Here is a 14,688-nt window from a genome sequence, read left to right as displayed (position 1 = left end):
TCAGCAGGGGGCCAGTTCACTGTCCCTCAGACTTTGGAGGGGGGGGCTATATTTTGAAAAATAAATAAATGAAAGAATTCCTATGCCCCACAAACAAACTCCTATGCCCCAGAGATGCATTTTAAATAAAAGGGCACATTCTACTCATGTAAAAACATGCTGATTCCCCAACCATCCACGGGCCGGATTTAGAAGGCGATTGGGCCGGATCTGGCCCCCAGGCCTTAGTTTGCCTACCCATGGCTTAGACTCACAGCGAGTAACTTTACCCAATGGATGAGAAGATTGGAAGTCACTCTGAGAATAAGAGGGGTCATTTCTTGGATCAAACATGAGAAGCCTACAGATGTTGCAACATCAATAAGCCTATGGGGACATCTAAATGATATAGCAGTGTCTTTTATTATGGATAGTCTTTCACACTCCTAACTGGCTCACACCAACAATTGTGACACAGCCACTCAGATGATTGACAGTTTACAGAAAGCCTTTGCATTTACAAGCAAGACTTCTCATCAAGCTTGGATGTGGGAACTATTTAAATTGAACTTGACTACAGGAAGAACTGTAACAGTCACATGGACCAAAGTTAGAGACACCTGCCACTTGCTTGGTGGCAAGTCATTAAAATAAATTAAGGTTAGTTTTAATACAATGTAAAGCTGACAGAAAGTCTATAGGATAGCTCTCTCCTGTAACACAGATGAGGTACCATTGTTTTATGATGTTTCCCAGAACTCCAGGTATTTCATATATCCAAAAATGCTTTCCCAGTCACCTTTGCCAGATATTGGACACAGCAAAGAAGCCATAGCAATCCTGACATGCACCCTGCATACTGTACTGTTGGTAGTTAATGAAGGCAGTGTAGCACTATTAGTACCAGAAACTGGGCGCAACCCCTGCTTGAGGCACCATTGATGAAATTGGCACTCACTTCTGGGGCATGTCTCAAGATCCAACTGCTGTGGGCACTGACCCGGGTATAGACACCAGGACGCTTAGGGGCACCACAAATATCCCCCCAGCTCACCACACCAGCCACAAGCCAAGCCCCACCCCACGGGCAAATCAGTGGTCCTCCTGAGTCCCCCTGTAAAGAAAAATAAAGGAATAAATGGTTATCCACCAGGAATACATAACCCCAATCCCACCACTGCCACCACTTGCATCTTATGCAGGAAGTGCTAAATGTCCTCTCTGCAGAAACCTTGGAGATGAAAAAAACACAAGCACCCCTTCCCACAAGCAGAAGTGCTCCCATGACTCCAGAGAGATCAGATTAGTGACTCATGTCCTCCTGTATGGCTCCTTTTATTGTGAATGGTGCACAGTGTCTATTGAACCTTTCTTATCAAATCTGCCAGGATAATCAAGCAAAACCTATCAGGAACTGATTCTAGACTTTTTGTAATTTTCCTCTTTGGAGTTTGTGACAGGATTCTAAGTTTTTAAGTTGCTTATTTTACTCTATGCTATTTTTTTCCCTACCTTATTCCCCCCACCCCATTCTACTCTATTACATCCATTTGGATTTTTTATGTGTTTCCTATTTTGTTTCTATGTTGCTGGTCATTAAAAAAAATGATTTTGAGAAGGTGCTGTTAGACATGGCCAGCTGTGCCCAGCTACAAAGTTTATAGTGTAATACATGGGTGATAAACACTGTAATGCCTTCCAGATGTTGTTGGACAATGGTGGTGGTACAATAATATATAGAGGGCACCATGCTGGCTGTTTCTGATGTAATTTATTTCCCTTTTACTTTAAGAGCACTACTAGCCCAGCTCTTCTTTCAGTAGCTTGATTACTATACAAAATAGGACTGAAAGCTGCAAACTATAGATGTGTCAACTCATCAGTGGTGAGGTCAACCATTGGTTAGGTCAACCATTATGGGCATACTTTTTACTCTTCCATGCTAAACTGTTCTGGTGCATTAGGATAACAAAGAAGGGACAAGAGAATATGAAGATCCTTGCTCCAATAGTGTCTCAGGTATTTGCCTCCAGGACCCAAAAGCTATGTGGATATCTCTAGCAGAAGTCTGGCAAGGAAGGCCAGCCCAGGAAGGACTAATACAGTAATTAAGAACTAGTGGCCTTCCACATGATGATGGATGCCAGCTCCCATCAGCCCCCGCCATCATTGCTATGGGTCAAGGATGACATAAATTGTAGTCCATCAACAACTGGAGGGCCAGAAGGGTGTTATTGTTTTTTTGTTTTGTTTGTTTTTTTAAACAATGCACACATTATGGAGTTCTCTGCAAGATGTAGGGTGCTTCAACGAGGGTGCTGTATTGGTGTGCCTCATGTATGCAAATTTTTCTCAGCATCCACATGATGTTGTTATGAAAATTCCAGTCTCTATTTTCATTCCCATTTAATCTGGATTGATGTTTACCATTTAAATTAAAACCTGTTGCCAATCACCCATTTGCAATTATCTGATGAAATATATAGCACCCATTCTGATGGGCACAGACATTGATTTTAGACAAGTTTTCAGAGAATAACTATCAAAAGCTGCTAGACACGATGACTACATCCTACCTCCAGAGGAGGTGATATGTCCCTGAATACCACTTGCTGCTCATCAAAAGTGGTGAGAGTGCTGTTGTACTCAGGCTAGCCATGGTGAGAACAAGATTGCTAGACTAGGTTCATCTTTGGTGTGATCCAACAGGATCTTCCTAAGAACATGGCTGGATCAGGCTGAACACCCATCTAGTCCAGCACTCTGTTCTCACAGAGGCCAACCATATGCCCCATCTATGTTTCCCAGTAACTGGTATTCAGAGAAAGTAATATCAGAGGAAGTGAAGCAATATCATTGCCATCTAAAGAAGAGAGGCACAAGACAATTAAGTCCAGTTTCAAAATTACCTAACTGTGCCACTGATAGTCATTGCACTAGTGTCACACTAGCTTCAGGAAGTGCTTAGACAGGGCCACCACTCCCGGCTTTTATGCCTCACTGGTTGTGAGGGCATGTGTGCAGCCAATGCTCTCTCAGCCTGCAAGGTACACCCCCAAAAGAGGCCGTTGATTGGCCAATTTGAGATGCAGCAGCCAGTGGGAACTCAGTGGGAAATGCCCCCAACGGTGACTGAGCGTGAGAGGCTGCAACAGGCACCCACCCAGGAAGAAGTAAGCATCCAATTAAATTTCTCTTCAGCCATGAAAGGTGGGCAAGTGCCTCTCTCAGTCTAAGCTGTTGTAAGGATGAAATGTGTTTCAGGAGGGCAGAAGGTTGAGCTAATTGGAGGAAAGGTAGGATAAAAATGTCATAAATGAATATACTGTACCTGGCAGGCATCCCTTTTCCCTTCCACGTATCCTGCACACATCATGTCATCCTTAATTACACTAGTACTTGGAGTTTTTTCATCTTTATAGTCACTGTAAAGGGCCTCACAGGTAGCTGTATCCATCAGCGGAAGCAGCACTTCCTGTAGGAGCTCTGGCTCAGGTAATGGGACTGGGAGAGAGAGAGAAAGAGAGAGAGGTGGGAGATAATGCAATTTTGTCCAAGGTGTATTTTGAGCAAAGACTCATTGCTGAAACCTGCTTTGCACTTTTTGAAACGGGCCTTTCTGGTTTCTAAACTCTAATGAGTTGACAAAGTGACCATGAGTGTTTCCATTTTAACCACCATTTTACTAACAGAGAGGATGGAATACACATTCTCCCTAAGATTTCTTTCTTTATTAAAAGCACCCACCCACACAAATGGCCACCCCCCCAGAGGCAAACATCAAGCATAGTGATTTGCCAGGGACAGGTAAAAGAAAGCAGGAACTATCCTAGGTAAATAGGAACTCTGGTGTACTGCTAACAAATCTGATGCCGGCAGGTGGCAGCCTTGAGTAGCTTGGATCCTAGCACCCTCGAAGAGCCCATTGCTGATTTGTGTCCTGGGTTTCCTTTGGAAAGGTTTTTCCTGGTCCAGTGCTTTGAGCAGCATCAGGTGACTGGGTCTAGCTGCCATTTTAATATCCCAAAATAAAAGTGGTGGTGGTACTTTTGCTGCTCACCAGTTATTTCCAGGCAAAGACTTTCCAGCAACACGGGAGAGAGAGGCACAGCAGAGGGGCCCTCCCAGGGCCCCATCAAATGTGTAGCCAGCCCTGACTTCCTCACCTCCCGATTGGATGTTTCCCCAGCCTGCGACCCAACACCCCAACCTGGGAAGGAAGGAGATGGAAGGTCCTGGGATGCAAGCAGGCTGGATGCGGTGGGTGAAGTTGACGGGGCCTTCCAGTTCCATAAGCGCAATATCATTGCCATCCCTGTATCCCAAGAAGTCAGAGTGGATGATGATTTGCTTCACACGAACTGACACAGCTTCAGGTCCAGGGTGTGAGAGATTGTGGGCTCCCAATATGACGACAAACAAGGAGGGATCTGTAATACTATAGACAAAGATGCTGGCTAATAAAACACAAGAGGAGAAAGTGCAGTAGTGTATTCAGAGCTCTGGTTTCAAGGAAACTGTCAATTTGGGGTGGCAATAGGGTACAAAAGTGTGAAAGAAGAAGGGGAGAAGAAATGAGAGCAGATGAGTAAAAATACTTCCAGAGTCCTGTGAGAAAGGAAAAGGGGAAGACACCTTCAATGGCACATTCCAACCAGAATGAGGATGAGTCAAAGCAGGATTAGCAAGGGGGGCTTAATGAAGGGGAGAGGGCATGGCCTGGGAGACTCCTGAGGGGTCTGATAAAGAGCTGAATGTCCTCAGACCTGAGGTTTCCCAACCCTGATATATAGCAAATGACAACCACCTTGGTGAGGAAATGAGAGAAGATGGCTACCAGAATGCCTGGATTGTCTGAAAGGGGAGTATCATTTTACAGGTAAAAAAATAAAAAAGATGGGAACAAGGTCTCCAGGTTTCCTAAGAAGATAGAGATGTCTGGGGGCTCTCTTATCACCTGCTAAAGCAATGTGCAGCTGTGAGTATCCAGCGTGAAGCGATGAGGGTTCCCCCACATTGGTGTGAGTCGAATAACTGCAAGCTGGCCTGCCATGGCCATGCACCCACCTCAGCCTCCTCACCACCTACAATGCGGGCAGAGGGGACCAGTTGGCCACAGGCTGTGGAGAGAGCAAGATGGGCTGGTGAGCATATTGGAAAGGAGATCCCCCCCCAAAAAAAAGACAAACCCCATCAAAGAAGTTGTTCCTCACCTGGTGATGGCTCAGCTTCTCTAATACCTGCAAAGACAAGGGAGGAAAAAATTATTAGAAGCCACAACTTTCCATCATTTTTGGCGACAAATGGTTGTAATGAGAGAGTGGCTGTATGCAAAGGAGCTGTTTTATATTGAATAGGATTACTGGAACATTCAGCTCAGTATTGTCTAGTCTGAGTTACCGCATCCCTCTATGGTCTCAGGTCCTCCTTTACATAGAGAAGGCTATGTGTCCCACTTTACAAAGAATGGCTCTCTATTTGAATTATAGAGTTGTAGAGTTTGGAGGGACCACAAGGATAATTTGGTGCAACCCCTCAATCTAGGAATATTTTGCCCAACATGGGGCTCAAACCCATGATCCTGACCTGAGATTAAGAGTCTCATGTTCTACGGACTGAGCTATCCTCTTGGCTGTCAGAAAGTATCCTCTATATGAAGGACATTATCTGATCATAGTCAAGTTTAAAGATAAAGAATAATGAGAAGGGAGAGCAGGGACCTTGGAATAGGCCAGCAAGGCGTAGCACCTGGGCAGCAGACACAGGCCACCTAGTCACAACTGCCCCCACTATGGTTTGATGTATTGTATTTCTTCTTGCAGTAATTATTTATACATTTGCATTAATGTCACTGGCTTTTGCCGCAATAAAACTTGATGATGATGATTTGCATTAATTTACATAAATTAGCATACACAACATTTGGGCAAATCTATATCCTCAGTTATCCTCTTTTTGACAACACATTTCCTCTTTCTGATGATGTGTAAGTGTCAGGGCTGTCAGGCAGGCGGGTCCATCTCCAGTTCAGAATGAAGACTCAAACTTCTGGTCTCTTGCTGTGGGAAATGGCTGTCTCCCACATGAGCAGACCCTAGCTGTGCTAGTAATTCAGGGTTGAGATGGGTGTAATTAGCCCCAGCAGACTTCCCAGGGTGGGGGAGAAGTGTCTCACAGACCCGCAGATCATCCGGGATCTGTTAGCTTGCATCAAGGTGCAAGCGACAGGGACGCTGGGTCTAAGAGAACAGCATGGCTGGCACTCTCCAGAGCCACTCATACACGCAACAGACACCTTTTTTTTCATAATTATAAGATTGAGGGGGGAGAGGCATGTTCCAGATGGAGGAGGAAAAGGGGGGGGGGAACATGCGAAATTATACATTCGCTGGATGTTGAATTTCTGACTTTAAACGGACTCTCATCTTGAAACATGGATTAAGGAGGTGAGCAACCACTATCTTTTCGTATTTGCTATGTTACATCATGATTTAGTGAAGCTCAGCCAGAAAGAATTTAATTACTTAAACGAAACACAAGAGACGAAAATTATAATTGAATGCATGATCCACAGCTCTCAATGGAAAACTCTGAGAAGTTGGCAAAACAAGATCAGATATGGCAACTCGGGCTGAAGATGGAAACAAAATGGTGATTATTATTGCACAGCTACAAAAGAAAGGAATTCTTATGGAAAAGAGCTCCTTTGGACTTGGGGTGTATTTTGTTCTAAAATATACAGTGGTACCTCGGGTTAAGAACTTAATTTGTTCTGGAGGTCTGTTCTTAACCTGAAACTGTTCTTAACCTGAAGCACCACTTTAACTAATGGGGCCTCCTACTGCCACTGCGCCGCCACTGCACGATTTCTGTTCTCATCCTGCAGCAAAGTCCTTAACCTGAGGTAATATTTCTGGGTTAATGGAGTCTGTAACCTGAAGCGTATGTAACCTGAAGCATACGAAACCAGAGGTACCACTGTATCTGCTTGTATGGATTATTTTTATACATGATTGTGGACAGAAGGACGGAGAGCGCTAGATCCCTGCCAGTTCTTCTAGGGCCCGGAGGAGCTGGGGGGGGGTTCCTTTTGTATTTGGGGGATACAGCTGGGAAGCACGCCCCACAATACAGCAATATATACAGACATATACATACACCAGCTCATTAAGAGACATCAGAGAGAATTTGTTGGCTTGCTATTTATAAACTTTCCTTTGGAATAAAGCCCGGTGCCTTTAATGAGAACTTGACAAACAAAGGAGAGATAAGAGGACTGAATACCAAATAATTGGACAGAGAATAAGATGATTTAAAAAATGCCTCTTGCGGGTTAACTACATGAAAACTTTGCTACAAGATGTGAGCCACAGAAACAACAGCTGATAAGACTGAGAAGAAGGATGGATAATATTAGTTTTGAATTTGAAAAATGAAGAATGAAGACTCATAGAATCATAGAATCATAGAGTTGGAAGAGACCACAAGGGCCATCGAGTCCAACCCCCTGCCAAGCAGGAAACACCATCAGAGCACTCCTAACACATGGTTGTCAAGCCTCTGCTTAAAGACCTCCAAAGAAGGAGACTCCACCACACTCCTTGGCAGCAAATTCCACTGTCGAACAGCTCTTACTGTCAGGAAGTTCTTCCTAATGTTTAGGTGGAATCTTCTTTCTTGTAGTTTGGAACCATTGCTCCGTGTCCGCTTCTCTGGAGCAGCAGAAAACAACCTTTCTCCCTCCTCTATGAGACATCCTTTTATATATTTGAACATGGCTATCATATCACCCCTTAACCTCCTCTTCTCCAGGCTAAACATGCCCAGCTCCCTTAGCCGTTCCTCATAAGACATCGTTTCCAGGCCTTTGACCGTTTTGGTTGCCCTCCTCTGGACACGTTCCAGTTTGTCAGTGTCCTTCTTGAACTGTGGTGCCCAGAACTGGACTCAAGACACAATGGCCCGCCTTTGCTCTCTAGCCCTCTTCCTCCATACTCCTCACAAGCAGATGTAAACTAAGGTGAGAAGAAGGGACCCCTTCCCCCTTGGCTTTTCTGGCCCATTGCTCAGCAATCTGCAAGGCTCTTTGTGGCCTCACTGTCAGGGAAGGAGGAGTGCTTGCTATAGAAGGACCGGGCAGTTGCTGTGAAACTGCTGCAGTATCTGGCTCCTCTCTGTCAGAGTCTGTGCCCCTCAATATTTTTTTCAAGTTGGCACCCCTGGTTGGTGTCATCTTTCAGCCTAACTTATCTCACAGGATGGGGAAAATCATACATGTCATTCTGACCTCTTTGGAGGAATAGCATTTTTTGTTTTCAACAAGGAAATTAACAGTACATCAAGTGAAATGGGAAAGTCCCTAGCACAGCAGCAAATGAAATAGGCAAACCATCAGATCACATTACACACACCTTCCATGTCTCTGCCATTCCGTGAAACTTCTCATTTACTTTCTTTATTAAGAGAACAGAATTGTATGTATGAAATACAATTTATATATGATTTAACAAAATGTTCAGTCAAAGCATGTGGATGAGAATATGAAGGTAATTCTACATTATCTAACCTGTTTGATAACACAATTATGATAACTTATCTCTCTGTGTAATAAAAATTAGGGCAGTTAGCCCAGCTTTTTTCCTTATTACTATTAATATATCATACACACATAGCATGTGTTTGATAGTAACCCATTTTTATTGCTGAATTTGGTAAAGTTATCCCATTTTATCCTAAAGTTATGCTAAAGAAAATGTGTTGAATATGGCCACTAAGGCAAATCAAGCCATTTCTTAATTGATGATATATAACTGAGAGCCTCCCTGTCCTTGCAAAGAGTATTTGCTTCTGCCAGCATATAAGATGCTAGTTCTTTATAATTTGGCCTCAGCCCAGTATACCTGAATGAGCATCTCCATCCCCATCGTTCAGCCTGGACACTGAGGTCCAACTCTGAGGGCCTTCTGACTGTTCCCTCACTGTGAAAAGTGAGGTTGCAGGGAACCAGGCAGAGTGCCTTCTCGGTAGTGGCGCCTGCCCTGTGGAACACCCTCCTGTCAGATGTCAAGGTAATAAACAATTATCCAACTTTTAGAAGACATCTGAAGGCAGCCCTGTTTAGGGAAGTTTTTAATGTTTGAAGTTTTATTCTGTTTTTAATGTTCTGTTGAAAGCTGCCCAGAATTTATTATTATTAACCCCACTGGTCTTTCGACATAATTCAGTAAGATCACCAAATGTAGTGGAATTTCTCAACCTAAACCTTCAACATAGTCTCTCCCCCCCCCCAATAATAATAATAATAATTCAGATCTGCCTTGGGAGGGCCTGGAAAGTGAAAGCAGAGAAGAAGAGATGGCTCTGTGGATCCCTGCACATCCCCCAGATTCACATTCTGAAAACAGGTGTGCTGAGACAGAAATATTCTCATACCAATCAGAATGGAGAAGACGATGAGCTCCTGTATCCTAAGACAACACATCTTCCGCTTAAGGACCTCCTGACTTGCCTGAGTGACTCTCAACAGAGGCAATGCTCAGCACGTAGAGGAAATATAGAAGAATATAGCTAGAACTGTAACCTAGCCTCCTCAGTGGACTTTGTAATATAATGCTGACTCATCACAACAGCCCTAGGAAGTTGTCTGTTGCTATTGACTGGGGATTATTTCTTTGACATAAACCTCACCAACAGGTAGGACTTCTGAATCCCGCAGCACAGGGCAGCACAGGACCCGCAGCACAGGGCAGGAGAGAGAGCAGGGATTAGCTGTCTTATTTAGGGCAGGGGGAGAAAGTATGGATGTTTGGGCATAAGTATGTAAGTGACCCAAGCTATTTTGCTGCCTGAGGGTCTATTGGATAGCCACAACACCTGATTGGTAGGTCCCTCATTGCTGGGTTTAATTTGGCCAATGGGTGCTGTCTAAACGGATCGAGGGACTTAGATAGACCTATGCACATGTCCCATAGCTTCCTCTTTAGGCTCACGCATCGGAACACCCACCCACCTCTCCCTAATTTTAGGGCATTTTGTGATTGACCTTGCTATGCCGTCATGTGTCGTCTGTCATTGGGACAGGACCACGGCAGGAATTTTCCCCACTTGGCTGATTGGCTGTTGCCATTTGGGTTTCGCCTGCCGCGTAGCAATCTGTCACAACTTGTAAGGTTGCGGATAGGCACTGGTTCATGTGATAGGGATGGGAGAATGGTCTCACCATCCCTATGTGAAGGGTATTCTGTTAAAGGAATCCAGGGACTCAACTTGGTTTGGTCAACCCCCGAGAGGGGGTTGTGCCCATGCCTGAGTCCAGGGGAACATCTGGGGAGTGAACAGAGTCTGTTCCCAGGCTTTTCACTTGCCTCAGGTGTTCACCCTTGGCTGACCTATGATAGAACTCTGGGTCAGCACTACCTGTAAGGGTGTAGGGAGCTAGTCGAACCAGAGCCTATGCAATCACTATGCAATGGCCTAAATTCTGCCAAAAACCAAAACTAAAATTTGAGTCAAATGTGTCCTTATTTAGGAGGGAGGTCTCTGGGTCTGAACACGCAAAACAGCCATCAGCTTGCTGATCAAGCTTGTAGAAGAGAAGCCTCTGTAAAGCATGGAGGACCAAGGACAGAAATGTGCCTTCAGCGAAGTTCAGTGTAGGCTTGGCAAAGTAGGTGCTATGAAGGAGTGGTCAATAGCCTCTCCTTTCTTCACCCATAGACAGTCAGTAGGATCACATGCTTCTGTTTTGAACCTAGAAGCAGAAGATACACACATAAAATTCTGCAACATGGCCCAATGTTGTTGTTGCTGTTTTTCCACAGCAGCAAAATGGAGAAGAGTGTGATGGGGATATGAAAGTCTAGTTTTGCCTCAGATGGTTTCCCAGCATCAGACAATTTCACAATGTTCTCTGTGGAAAACAACATGACACAGCAGATTTATCAAAATTCAGCAGACAGAGGACAACAATATTTTACTGTTAAGAGGAGCAATAAACAAATTAACCGAATCGTATGCTGATTCTTATTATCTCGGCCTGAATTGGCCAAGCTTTCTTTCCCTCTGGCAGCTTAGAAGACCTAACCTCTCTCTCAGACTTTGAAACCAACTGTAAATGCAATATACTATTATTTCTTCTGCATAGCCTGCTTGCCTGCAACAGGTCCGTGCAGAACGGGAACAGGGACAGGGGAACAAAGCTGGGTACACTTGCCCCAGTCCTTGGAGGGCTAAGCTACAGGGCAAACCCTCCAAGCGTCCCTAATTTCCAGGGACAGTCTTGGATTTGCAGAAGCCACCCCAGTTTCTGATTTGATCCTCAAATGTCCCGTTTTTCCTTAGGACGTCCCTATTTTCATCAGAGAAATGTTGGAGGGTATGGAGTTATACAACCCACCGAGCCAAGGATATCAGTAACTATGCAACCTTTAGAACACATCTGAAGGGAGCCCTGTATAGGGACGTTTTTAAATGTTTAATGTTTTATTGTGTTTTTATATGTGTTGGAAGCCACCCAGAGTGGCTGGGGCTAAAATAGCATTATTATTATTATTATTATTATTATTATTATTATTATTATTACTACTACAGGACTTCACTATTTTCATTGGAGAAATGTTCGAGGGTAAGCATGTGGCGGTTCCTATTTTGTTAATCTTACTTTTCCCCAAGCTCAAGCAAACCTTTAAGGCAGGGGTGGAGCACATTTCTCAGCCTGAGGATGGCATTTCCTTCTGGGCGCCCTGCCAGGGGCCACATATGAGTGAAAGGCAGGGCAAGAGTGGAAGTAATTTTTATCTTGGCGCAATAGACTAGTTTCTACACACACACACTTCTCTGTCCTCCACTGAGGCAGGCAAGAGGCATTATGAAAGTTCAAAGACTCATTTCAACCAGGCAAAAACACTCAAAGCAGGTGCAAAGCAGGGCTGGTGTGAGGCATTGCCTGGGGGAGAAGCAATGTTGAAAGGAGGGCTGCATTTGGCACTTAGGCCTGAGGTCCCCCACCTCTGTTTTATGGCTCTCTGTTTTCAGATTATGCTATTATCCATGACTAATAGCTAACATCATTAGATGCCTCTGGCTCATCATAGATGAATTTGTGGAACCAGTGAGATAAGAGAGATTCCACGCTGCACCCTTTTGTACTTGGGACCCTGGTCTAGACACAACTTTACTGGGTTTGCACACAAAGTGCTCTATCCCAGAAAATATGTTTATTCTTATATAACAAAATTTATATACTGCTTATTATTTTTTTTAAAAAAATCTCAAAACAATGTACATATAGTGGTATAAAATGCGCATTGAAACAGACTTTTAAAAGTAAACATAATAAAATTATCAAAATATAAAACGATCAGTGCTTCCCCCCAAATGTGAAAAGTGTGGCACTGTAACAACTTCATTGTGAGTAAAGTACCGGCACCATTTTCCCTAAAGAAAAAGCACTGGAAACTAATATATTTTAAAACAAATGTACATAATAATATTGCATGTTAAATTATATGTCTGGTTAGCAGGCATCAAAAACTGTACAATGAAAGAAAAACATATGTGTTATCAATTGTCAGACACTAGATTTCTTTTTATATCTTTTACTTATAGGTTGGCTGTCTGCATTAGCTGGTGAAAGGCTCTGAGCAAAAGTGCTTTTGGAAATTGTAAATTGCCAAAATGATGCCTGATTTGGTAATAATTTCATTACTTCTTTCATTGTACTTTTTATCTCTTTTGTTGCTTATTTTTCTTCTTTGTTTTATTTTTGTTTATTTTTAAAGCCTTTTTTCATATTGCAACATATGCAATCATTACATCAGCCACTAGATGTCGGGGTTAACTCACTTGCACAACTAGTTTCATTTCCCCTGGTTAATTTCAATCAATATGTGATTATTATTATTTTTGATAATCTAACTGTAGATTTACAATTTCTGCCCATGCCATATTCCCTAAGCCTCCCCAATTCCTTTGTGGATCACTACACTTTAAAGTAAAATTACAGGAGTTTCCAACTGTTCCTTGAATGGTAGGAAAACGTGAGCAGGGAGCATATACTGGTGACAGAGTATATTTTCGGAGGCAAGGGGAGGTTGAACTAGATGCTCATGGTCCCTTCCAACACAATACAATTCTATTCTATTCTGAACCTACTTTTTCACTACCTGGTAAAAATGTGAGAAGCTAGTAAAAATCAAATTATCAGCAATAAAGGAATTCCAGTAACTCTCTCAAACACCCCAACCACTATTTCCCAAACTGAAGCTCAGACCAAACTGTAGAGCAAAATTACATACTCCTTGCCCCTGGAGTTTCCTGATTTTTCCGGGTTTCGCCGCTTGCGCATGCGCAGAAGCGCTCTGTGCACTGCACGCATGCGCAAAAGTGCTCTATTGCACCGTGTGCATGTGCAAAAGTGGCACCTTTGGATACGGATTTTTCAGGGTGCACAAGGACCCCTGGAAGGAATTAAATTCATATCCAGAGGGTCCACTGTATATAAAAATGAGCAAACCAGTGATATTTTAGGGAGCAGGCTAGCAGACGGAGCCCATTATTTACATCATAGGAGCCCACAAAACACAAAACTCTGTTGCTGTATGTAGGTGTTTTTTTTTGTTGTTTTGTTTTTTGTTTATCTTATATTTTGAAAATGTACATCCAGGCTTTTTCATTTAATTTTTTTGGGGGCCCCCAAGAGAGTGGGGCCCTAAACTATAGCCTGTTTAGCTTATACGAAAATCTGGCACTGTTTACAGTTCATTATATCTAACATTTCATTATATCTAACCATATGTATTTACAATAATGTTTATAGCTTATGAAGCAATATCCTGCTTAGTTTGGTGTTTTCACATTCCCATAAACGAAACTGTAGCTATTTCAACAAACTCCAGGTTAATAATAAGAGTGTTAAGTATACATTTGCCTGGATACAGCCCAGTATTCTTACTGAGACACAGAAGTGATTGTTCTTTTAAAAAACCAAATCTCACTATTCAAAGAAAGCTAAGTTCTAGATATATTCATCTGTCATGCATGTACAAGAAAGGGGAAATGGTTCACTAAGTTTCTGGTGGTGGGTAAGCAGGGATTCCAACTTGAGGAAAATATTGGGGGGAGGGCGCAGGTAAACCCCACCCCACAAGACGTGGCACAAGCACACCATTTTAATGGCAATGCCCATCAACTGGGGTGGGTGAAGAAGGCTCCAAAATTTTATGTGAGGAGGGCGAAGGGACCTCGGGTCCTAGGAATTGGCTCCTGTGAAGATAAGAACTTGTATCAGAATTCCAAAATCCATTCCATGGGAGGGAAAGGGGCAGTCAGAGAGGGACGATAGCGCCCGAGGCCATGCACCTGCCGCACTCGATTTTTATCTTAGGGTGGCTCAGTTTAACAACGATCTCCACCTTTGCGGAGTGGGCAGAGATGACATGCAAAGCAGTTTTAAAACAAAGCAGGAAGGACGGTGGAGTGAGAGCGAAACTGGGAAAGTTGACTTGTGTCAGCAGGAGTTGTGTGCGCGTGCATGAGGGGAGAGGGGGCTAGAATCAGACAGGATTGATTCATCCGTTCCCACCCCGCCAAAGCCCTATACCTTAGAATGTTAAAACAACTTGACTCACTTTTTCTTGTCTATTTCCTTTATCTTCCCTTTATCCTTTATTCTCGCCGCCCCGCCCCTCTGTCTCTCTCCTCCAAGTCTCT

At 43.5% G+C, this 14,688-nt stretch overlaps 1 protein-coding gene across 1 annotated transcript; it reads right to left on the bottom strand.

Annotated features, from left to right (window-relative positions):
* Positions 1-579: 579 nt before the first annotated feature.
* On the bottom strand, positions 580-9,475 carry LOC309355075 (serine protease 27-like). The gene is made up of 6 exons (XM_081885537.1): positions 9,412-9,475; positions 5,193-5,219; positions 4,937-5,099; positions 4,146-4,417; positions 3,311-3,483; positions 580-1,093 (listed from the first exon to the last, which is right to left on the bottom strand). The coding sequence occupies exons 1-6, from the start codon at positions 9,458-9,460 to the stop codon at positions 854-856; spliced, it is 924 nt and encodes a 307-aa protein (XP_081741663.1). The 5' UTR covers positions 9,461-9,475; the 3' UTR covers positions 580-853.
* Between the last annotated feature and the right edge of the window lie 5,213 nt (positions 9,476-14,688).

Source organism: Podarcis melisellensis (assembly GCF_964234715.1).
Source record: "Podarcis melisellensis genome assembly, chromosome: 13".
In the NCBI taxonomy this organism is placed as follows: domain Eukaryota; kingdom Metazoa; phylum Chordata; class Lepidosauria; order Squamata; family Lacertidae; genus Podarcis; species Podarcis melisellensis.
The sequence above is the reverse complement of the archived record's forward strand: the minus strand, read 5'-3'. Positions and strand labels throughout refer to the sequence as shown.

What these genes read in the sequence shown, in the direction of transcription:
- LOC309355075 (XM_081885537.1), bottom strand. Translation starts at nt 9,460, where the DNA reads ATGTGTTGTCTTAGGATACAGGAGCTCATCGTCTTCTCCATTCTGATT. An exon ending in AGAAGCTGAGCCATCACCAG is followed by an intron (nt 5,100 to 5,192) that starts GTGAGGAACAAC and finishes CTCTCTCCACAG; the next exon opens with CCTGTGGCCAACTGGTCCCC. An exon ending in GGAAAAGGGATGCCTGCCAG is followed by an intron (nt 1,094 to 3,310) that starts GTACAGTATATT and finishes TTTTCTTTACAG; the next exon opens with GGGGACTCAGGAGGACCACT.